The 9,339-nt window shown below is 41.7% G+C and overlaps 2 protein-coding genes across 2 annotated transcripts in view; both read left to right on the top strand.

Annotated features, from left to right (window-relative positions):
• LOC115773016 (delta-like protein 4) overlaps positions 1-5,899 on the top strand; it is a 6,291-nt gene extending 392 nt beyond the window's left edge. The window contains exons 1-11 of the mRNA XM_030719509.1: positions 1-80; positions 161-412; positions 706-763; positions 1,273-1,536; positions 2,321-2,381; positions 2,663-2,793; positions 2,913-3,082; positions 3,342-3,561; positions 3,658-4,396; positions 4,499-4,607; positions 4,708-5,899. The exon at positions 1-80 is cut by the window's left edge and continues 392 nt beyond it. Coding sequence (XP_030575369.1) covers positions 27-80; positions 161-412; positions 706-763; positions 1,273-1,536; positions 2,321-2,381; positions 2,663-2,793; positions 2,913-3,082; positions 3,342-3,561; positions 3,658-4,396; positions 4,499-4,607; positions 4,708-4,713 — 2,064 coding nt within the window. The 5' untranslated portion in view covers positions 1-26 and the 3' untranslated portion in view covers positions 4,714-5,899. The remainder of the gene's footprint in view (positions 81-160; positions 413-705; positions 764-1,272; positions 1,537-2,320; positions 2,382-2,662; positions 2,794-2,912; positions 3,083-3,341; positions 3,562-3,657; positions 4,397-4,498; positions 4,608-4,707) is intronic.
• A 1,230-nt stretch (positions 5,900-7,129) lies between these two features.
• Positions 7,130-9,076, top strand: LOC115772795 (glutathione-specific gamma-glutamylcyclotransferase 1-like). The gene is made up of 3 exons (XM_030719178.1): positions 7,130-7,568; positions 7,730-7,765; positions 8,293-9,076. The coding sequence occupies exons 1-3, from the start codon at positions 7,389-7,391 to the stop codon at positions 8,710-8,712; spliced, it is 636 nt and encodes a 211-aa protein (XP_030575038.1). The 5' UTR covers positions 7,130-7,388; the 3' UTR covers positions 8,713-9,076.
• Positions 9,077-9,339: the final 263 nt, after the last annotated feature.

Below are 9,339 nucleotides of genomic sequence, written 5' to 3'. Positions count from 1 at the left end.
TAAGGATACGCACATAAAACTAAAGGATGGCCGTTTGGGTCACATCTGTCCTCGCAATAGTTATAACAGTATCTACTCAGGTATTTTTCTCTGTTTTTGCCTTAGAAGAATATTTGGAACAAATGTTGCTCTTCTGTGCTCACTCTTTATTTCCTTTTAGGTTTTCGGGACGGGTGTGTTCGAGATAGAGCTGCATCATTTTCAGAACACGAAAGGTTTGCTGGCAAACGGGCTCAGCTGCAGCACGACTGGCTGCAGGACTTATTTCAAGGTTTGTTTGAAGAACTTCCAGAAGGAGGTGTCTCCTGGAAACTGCATATTTGGCAAGGCCACCACACCTGTTCTGGGCACCGACTCCTTCAGCATCCAACAAGACTTCAGGCTACGTCTGCCGCTCAACTTCACCTGGCCGGTAAGAGCACCTGTCCTGTCGGGCGCACTCGTCTTTACACTTGTACGCGGAAACCAAACATACACGGCACATTTAATGCAAGACAAAAGAAAAATGCTCCTTCTAAACAACACTCTAAAATGTATTTTGGATATAATACTTAATGTCTGTTTATTTGTTTGTATGTTTATTGTTGTATCCATTTACAGGACCCCTAATCGCCTGTTTCAGTTAAACAAAGCTAAATATATTACATTTTCAGTTTTTTCTTTCTTTTTTTTTTTGTGACGTTTATTCCTTATTTTTCCCCACAGGGTGCTTTCTCCTTAGTTATTGAAGCCTGGTATTCTCCTACAGCGGAGCAGCCCGGAGGTGAGGAGATGCTAATTGCGTTTTCACCACTAGAGGGAGGCATTGTGGGTGTAACCTGCATTACTTATTACCAATAAGACGCTTTAATCAGTAAGCCGGTGCACGTATGAAGTGCTGGCAAATACATCTGGCGTTTCAGCGTCATGGATCCGTGTTTGTTAGGATGTCATGAGTCACACGGCAATCTTTTGCAATCCAATCTCACCAACACAATTGTACTTCCTTTGTTTTATTTTTGGCATGCATGGGAAAGTGTACATCGCTTAAGTGAGAATTTGAAGCCTTGCCAAACGCCCCCATGACAGCCTTTTCCTGGATTTTACACCTTTTTTTTTTCCTTCTAAACGGGGCGCGTAATAGTCATATGTGAAGGCAAGAGGAAATTGCAGTAGGCCTGTTCAGATTGTGTATTGTCTTAAATTGATAATTGTTAGATTTATTAACTTCTGAGCTCAGCCTACATTTTAAACGGTGCCTCGTGTGACCCGGTTTGTGCTTTTTCTTCACAGATACCACCAACCCCGACTTCTTGATTAGTTCTTTTCCCATCCAAAGACAGTTGGGAATAGGGCGTGAGTGGTCCCAGGATGTGCTGAGCGGGACGCAGACGGAGCTAAGGTACTCATACCGGTTCATCTGCAATGAAAATTACTACGGGGACACTTGTTCCAAAATATGCACTCCGAGAGACGACCGTTTTGGCCACTACACCTGCAACCCTGACGGGCAAATGGCCTGTCTGCCGGGATGGAAGGGAGAATACTGCCAAGAACGTAAGCAAGAGTAAAGACACCATATGGAGTCTGTTCTTTGTTTGTAATAAAAGGTCATAAGTCAGGTTTCGGGAGGGCACATTACTCCTAAAGCATAAAAGTTAGTCCATTAACAGTTTTATGGTGCGTATCACGAAGGAAGAAAGGTGGGCGTTTTTTTGGTAATTTTTTTTCTTTTAATTATTTAACCGAACTACAAAAAGTGAAAATTATTGTAAATTCCAGAATAAATATATTCTGGAATATATATATATAAACTTTAATTGGAATATATTAAATTACCCGTAAGGCCCCGTGATCACAGGTGTGTATGATGTGAGAAAACCAAACACAATCGCACACCAGCGGGGTTAAGGTGAAATCTGACGACAGCCGACTTGACGCTGCTTTCTCTCTGGGCGCGTGCGGTTTAATCCAGGGCGGTGGTCGCTCGGTAGCACGCGTCGGGGTTAATCGCGGCATTATCGCCCGCCACGCGCCACTAAATTGCAGCCCCTATTGTGGAGGCGGTGTGGGGCGGCAGCTGCAAACGGGGCTCGAACGGTCCGCTCGTAACAATGGGGCAGCTGTCCTGCTTTTTTTTTTTTTTTGAGAACAAGCATCTGCTCCGCTCTAACCACCCCTTTAACAGCGCAAAAAAATCACGCAAAATCAGTGTCACATGCAACACTGAACAGGAAATTGTTGTTTTTTTCTACTGATAAGCCAGGGAATAAAATAAAAATTGCTATTTTAATAAATGACAAATAAATTAATGAAAATAAATATCCTTTTTTTCCCTCAGCAATCTGTCTTGAAGGGTGCAATAAGAGGAATGCAAACTGCACATTACCTGGAGAGTGCAAGTGAGTATTCACGTTGGTTTGCTATCTCTAGAATTATCTAATAAAAAGTAAAACTCTATTAATTATTATTTGGGGATGCACAAACTGCAAAACATCAGGCGGTTGAAGAAATAATCACACGTTAAGGGTAAATAAATGTTTGGTTTGAATAAGTCCAGCTCATAAGAGGTATAAAGTGAACTTTTTACATTACATTCTCAGTCTTGTCAGGCTTTTGTATGTGAGAAAGCAGATGAATGTGAATTTTTGTGTAATCCAGCTGCTATGTTTTGCGTGAGCAGATGCAGACAGGGCTGGAAGGGGCTCTTCTGTGATGTGTGTGAACTCCATCCATCCTGTAAACACGGTACCTGTAAAGAGCCCTGGCAGTGCCTCTGCAAAGAAGGCTGGGGGGGCATCTACTGTGACCAAGGTGAGTGCTTTAGAGAGACACTCTTGACTTCTTTGTCTCCAGGAATAATGCAAAATATGCAAACTATGTGGTCCCTCTTTTTGGTTCCAGTAGTAATGTTTCCTCCTGTTTGTTTACAGACCTGAACTACTGCACCCACCATAGACCCTGTGCAAACGGGGCTACGTGTTTGAACACAGGCCAGGGCAGCTACACCTGCACCTGCCTGCCAGGCTTCACTGGGGTTAACTGCGACTCGGAGGTCAGGGAATGTGACAGGCAGACCTGCCACAACGGAGGCCACTGCCTGGTGAGTCCGGAAGTCTCTCTCTCTCCTTTCCCACAACACAGGCTTTCCTGTTTTTGTTTTTGCCTCAGTCTATCTACTAGTCCAGGAGGATGCTATCGATTGTCAAGTCAGTGGATGACCCAGTTCACAGACGATGTACTGTAAATAGAATTCAGTCTAAGGATAATAGGGTTTGTTGGGGCAGTCAGGAACAGGATGTGATAAAAAAAAATATCTGACACAGAGTTTTTTGATAAACTTTGTATCTTTTCTCCTGCAGGACTCTGAGAATGGGTATAGGTGTGTATGTCCAAAAGGATTCGAAGGACAACACTGTGAACACAGGATACTCACTTGTGCCGACACACCATGCTTCCAAGGCGGCAAGTGCAAAGAGAGAGATAATGGGCATAGTTACATATGCGAGTGTCCACCAGGATACACTGGACTTAACTGTGAGATGAAAGTGGATAAGTGTACCTCACTGCAGTGCACCAATGGTAAGATGCCAGACACGTCTTTCTAAAAAAAAAAAACATTTTTGCTGTATGTCTGCATCAACAATAATCATTAATGCTGGTGTGTCTTTTGCACAGGTGGACATTGCGTGGCCCGTGGTAACCTCAGAGTATGCAGCTGTCGCTCAGGCTTCACGGGACTGCGCTGTGAGATCAACATCAACGAGTGTGCCACAAACCCATGTGCAAATGGCTCCACCTGCATAGATCGCATTAATGACTACACCTGCACCTGCCCCCTAGGGTATACAGGCCGCCACTGTGACAAGCCCACAGACCACTGTGCTTCTCAACCCTGCCTCAATGGAGGGACCTGCACCGTAGGAGCCAAAGGCCAGTCTACCTGCATCTGCCCTGCCCATTACAGTGGCCCCCAGTGCCAGTTAAACAGTGGAAATTCAGCCAACACCCCCAGCCCCCAAATAGACCAGACCAGTGACAAGCTAGACTTGGTAGCCATCAGTTTGGGTGTAGGCATAGTAGTTGTTCTGGTGCTTTTCTGCATGGCAGCGGTGGTAACACGGCACATCAAGAAGCGGAAGAATAAGGAGCAGGACTCGGACACCATGAACAACCTCTCCAAGGTCGACCTTCAGAAAGAGAACCTCATCTCGACTCTAGAGCTCAAGAACACCAATAAAAAGTTTGATTTGGAGGTGGACTGTCCCAGGGAAAAGTCTAATCACAAATACATCAACCACTACCACCTGGACTATAAAGCCTCCGCGAGGTACAAGGATGAACTGTCCCTTGTGGGCAAAGATGAAAACTGTGAAAAGTCAATAGAAGACACAAAACATTTAAGTAGAATGTACAGGTAGGTGGATAGGAAGAGGGAAATATATTAATATGGTGATTATACCATCATGCATTGACTGTTGTTTTTGTGCTGAGTGCCTGACATGTTATGTCTTTACAGTGAGAGACCGGAGTGTAGAATATCTACAATAAGTTCTTCTGGAGATCCAATGTACCAGTCTGTCTTTGTAATAGCAGAGGAAAAAAATGAATGCATCATCGCAACTGAGGTAAATCTATTTTTTTTAGTTCTTTAATAAGTGTTAATTTAGATCTTTGCACGTATTGCTGTGATTGCTACTAAACGTTTACCCTTCTTCTTTTTTTCAGGTATAATAAATGGAATATATTGTTCATCGTCAACATTGGATTTCTTGTGGACTGTTTACAAGTGTGGAGAGACTGGGATTTATTTAAATGCAAGTTGCTGCTCTTGAAAACTTGATAACTGGATAGAGCTTGTGTGCTCTCTGAATGCAATAGGACTAAAGCTACTAATCTATGTGCGAATGTAAAGGCTAAAAAAAAAAAAAAAAAAAAAAAAAGGAAAAAAAAGGGAAATGATGAGCAAATCAGGCTTGTGGATCCGCCTTCAACGTTTTACGGCTCGCGGCCTCGTCCGCTCTGTTCAGGCTCCCCCGAAGGCAGCAGGCCAAGATGTGCGTGCCTGCATGCTGATTGAAAGAAGAGGGCTATCCTGATGGGCTCTCTCCATCTTATTGCAGTAATCAGCAATCATACAAATCAACTTACTGCCAACAGGAATGTGGACAGAGCCAGCTTTTTCCAATTCGTTTGACCTGGGATGCGCTATGCAAACAAAAGCCAGCATTGTGCTAAAGAAGAAGAAAAAAAAAAAGAAACTACTGAAAACGGTTCATTTTTTGAGAGATGTTTGTAGGGTTATTGTTTGAAAATTCAATCCGTTTTTATAAAGAATGTATTCAGCCTTGATCACAAAGCCTTACATCCTTTTTGAGCGAATTATTGTGCCCTGCTCATCTTGATTTCTTTGCACAACAACATTGAGGTAACAGTGAAAAGATCAAAAGATGCAATATGCTAAAGCGCCATGCAGGGAAACTCATGATAAGGCCTTGTTTTACTTTATGCAAAATCACCCTTAAATAAAGACAAAGAAATACGTGTTGTGACTATCGTACCAAGGACGCCTTCAAAGGAAATTACTGAATCAATAATGTTATTTTGTAAGATTAGCATTTCATTAGTAATTTAAGTATATGAAGCACTGATTTTTCTCTTTCTATGTTTTATAAGATTATTTTGTATATACTGTATATTTATATGTTGAGATTAGAAGTATGACTTGTACATCTGTTTTTAAGTCAATGCCTCGCAAAGGTGAATATATTTTTTAAGTGTTTCTGGTGTTTTATTTTATTTTTTTTGCTATGAAAAGAAACAAGAACTACATATCTGGTACACTGTCTGTTTGTCAGTCTTCGTTGGTCGAGTGTACATCTGGTCAAATAGAGATCCTAAATTAAATGTTGGAATCATCTAGAAGCTTTATTTGTGTCAGCTGGTGTGAAAGCGACTTCATTGTCTATAGATGCAGTAATATTTGGCCTGGTAGCTTCTTCTGATGATACTATGTCTATGAGATCTGTGTCTGTGTGATGTGACATCATTGTGCTAGCAATCATTCAGTGGACAGCGTTGTAATTGGCAGAAATGTAAGAAAATAGTCAAACAAAAAATATATATTTAAAAATCTGTATGTGATAATAAAGAGTCCTTGTTGTCTTTCTGCTTAAATGGATCTTGAACCTGCCTCTGCATCTCTTGACCTCTGCATCTGTAATGATCAATAATCTATTCTTGTGGCTCTGGCTGAAAGTAGAAAGGTGTGAGGAGCGCAGCAAAACTGGTGCAATGAGAAAATTGATATGTCCTCTAACTACTGGACCACCAGCACAGCCACTGCCAAGCCCCCCCTAAGATGCACACAGGGTCTCGTAATGAGCCAGCAGAAACCTGGGAATTGCATGGTCCCATAGGATATCCAGCACTTGATTCCCTTGTAATCCTAAACAGCCAATATCAATGCACCAGGTCGGTGCTTCTATCAAGAACAGAGCTATGGCTTTTATTACCACTTGGTGGCAGCAGGTTTTATGTGAATGTACAAGAAAGTAGTTCTCTCCCTTCTTAACCCATCGAATATCATCCACACCAGAGGCGGGCTGCGGTTGAAATTCATCCAGGGAGCTTCGTTTGGAGAGGCCTTTTATCCGATCGTACAACGGAGAAACCATAATTTGAAAACAAGAGAACTTTATTTGCAGCACCTGTGGCCACAAGAGCTGCAGCGCGAGCGCTGCTGTGCTTAATTAGGTAAAAAAAAAAAATTGCGATCACGCCACCACGCCCCTGATCCACACTAACTTACAGAGGACAAACTGAACGTAGTTATCAGCCACTGTGGTGTTAAACTCGTCAATGCGGAACACAGACACCTAATGAGCTTAAGAGAGCACAGATACAAGAGTCCCGGCTATTTATAGGTAATGTGATCACCTGTTGCACTGTGAGTTTGACACTGAGGCTGTGTGCTCATACAGATTGAAATGGTAGAAACGGGTGCAGGTTCCTGAGTTAAAAAAATAAATAAATCCCTGCTTATTCTTGCTATTTCCCTGCAAAGGACGCTTGTTTGTTTTGCCACCCGCAGTGGCTCCTAAATTTACTGTGAGGCGTGGCTACATAAAAAACTCCACCCCCTCCGATTTAATTGGCCGAGCTCGTGTGTCTCTGACGTACTTTGAACAACAAATACACGTGTGCGTTTTGTATTCAGAGGAGGAATAGCTAGTATTCTCACATTTTGATGACACTGATTATGACGTGAAAGATGCCGCCTCCGTTCAGCACTTTATAATAGGAGGAATTTGATGTATGAGAATGTATAAGACAGACAACTGGAAATAACTTGTGGACTTGCTTTATTTTTTCCTTTTATTTATTTATTTTTTTTACTTTTTTTTTCAATGCCTACAATGAAACCTCAGGACATCATGAAGGAAAAGAGCAGCCTGTGGATATTTGGTTATGGCTCCCTAGTGTGGAAACCTGATTTTGAATTCAAGAGAAGAAAGATTGGGCACATTAAAGGATACAAAAGACGGTTCTGGCACGGAGATGACTTTCATCGAGGAGACAAGGAAAAGGTGAGATTTGTAGTCACACCTGGAGCAAACATTTCCTGTTGGTTCTGATCATTTTAGCAGTACACGTCTGCATTTATTTTTTAGATTTATTTTATATTATTATGAAGTATAAAGCAGTTTCTTGTTGCATGCTGAGTTCTCACTGTCCTTACTCTCCACAGCCAGGCAGAGTTGTCACACTAGTAGCAGATGAGGAGGTGAGTGAACTACTTAATACACTTTAATTCATATATTTTCTATATTTCTGCCCAAGATTATTATAGCTAAAAACTAAAGCGTAAAACTAGGATTGGAAAAACACTTTAGAAGGAACTAAAACGAAGTGTGTCTACTTAAAAACATCAAGGATGTTTTTTTTTTTTTTGGAACCCTCAAAACAACAAGCCTCAGGAGACATTGGTGGCCATGTTTACTCAGACTGGTACACTGTGACTGTGAGTCATTCTAGTGTGACAAATAAAAACTTGCTGAAACTAACTTGAAAGTACCAAACTACAGTAATTCTGCTTCTACCACTAAGAGCCCAGAAAATAATGAGTGAACTGGCCGGTGAACTTTTGCTTTGACAAACCAAAACACTGTTGCTCTAATTCTTCTGTGCACGTTCACAAAGTCATGTTTGAACTAGCCTGGTTTGGTGTCACAATATGTTACACTTTTGCTTTGATTCTAGGTCAGTGTTGCAAACCAATGCATCACCTTTCTTGCTATTTTTACCCTGCAGGCTTGCACGTGGGGAGTGGCCTATGAAGTGACTGAGTGCCAGGCTGAAGCATCGCTGCAGTACCTGAACACGAGAGAAGTTGTTTTGGGAGGGTATATAACAAAGATGGTGGAATTCATCCCAAAAGAGAGGGGTCACGGTTCAGTGTTGGCACTCGTTTACATCGCCACCCCTGACAACCCCATCTACCTCGGCCCAGCCTCGGATAAAGAGATTGCCGCCCAGATTGTCACCTGCAGAGGCAACACGGGCCACAACATTGAGTACCTGGTCCGCCTGGCAGAGTTCATGAGGGACTACTGTCCAGAGGTGGAGGATGAGCACCTTTTCTCTATTGAGACAGCTGTTTTGAACATTTTCAACAACTGCGGAGGGCTCAAATCCAAAGACCAAAAATCCATGCTGCTGGAAGTTATGTAGAAAAACGGCACAAAAAAAACTTGCACATTATTAGAAAAATTTCATTAGTGGGAAAAAAGGAATGATTTATTGAAAAATATTCAAGGACAAATGGTGCTTTAAAACAGAATACCTTCTTTGGGTTCAAGTAAAGGGAACAAAACATTTTTCAGCACTCTACGAAATTCTTATCTGACATTTTTCAGCTGTGATGACAGACACTTTAAATCCTTTATGTAGGCTAGACACATTCTATTGCATATTGTTCTCAAACAGAAGCATGTGATGCTTTTAAAAACCCACGCTAACCACAGACAAGGGTTCACCTTTTAAATCTTATGATACTGTAACCTTGTTAATATTATGCAAAGTCAATGCACTTTTTAAAAAAAAAATAAAAACATACAAAACTGTATGAGAAAAAATGGTGTTCAGGATTTCCTTCCCTGTTTAAGAAGTCTCCCATACATCTCTTATATTTTGTGTCTCCTGATTCATATTCCAAGATCATATGGCCAAAGAATGTTGTCTCTGGTGTTGTTTTCCTCAGAGAGCTGTTAAGAGCACGGGCCAAGAAGCCTTAAGACATCTTTCTGTGCATTTATATTAAACTGCATGCATGCATTTTATCCAAAAACCTCTGAGCTT

The sequence above is a fragment of the Archocentrus centrarchus genome, chromosome 22, assembly GCF_007364275.1.
Source record: "Archocentrus centrarchus isolate MPI-CPG fArcCen1 chromosome 22, fArcCen1, whole genome shotgun sequence".
Lineage (NCBI taxonomy): Eukaryota > Metazoa > Chordata > Actinopteri > Cichliformes > Cichlidae > Archocentrus > Archocentrus centrarchus.
This window is presented reverse-complemented; position numbering and strand designations above follow the sequence as displayed.

What these genes read in the sequence shown, in the direction of transcription:
- LOC115772795 (XM_030719178.1), top strand. Translation starts at nt 7,389, where the DNA reads ATGCCTACAATGAAACCTCAGGACATCATGAAGGAAAAGAGCAGCCTG. An exon ending in ATCGAGGAGACAAGGAAAAG is followed by an intron (nt 7,569 to 7,729) that starts GTGAGATTTGTA and finishes TACTCTCCACAG; the next exon opens with CCAGGCAGAGTTGTCACACT. An exon ending in CACTAGTAGCAGATGAGGAG is followed by an intron (nt 7,766 to 8,292) that starts GTGAGTGAACTA and finishes TTTACCCTGCAG; the next exon opens with GCTTGCACGTGGGGAGTGGC.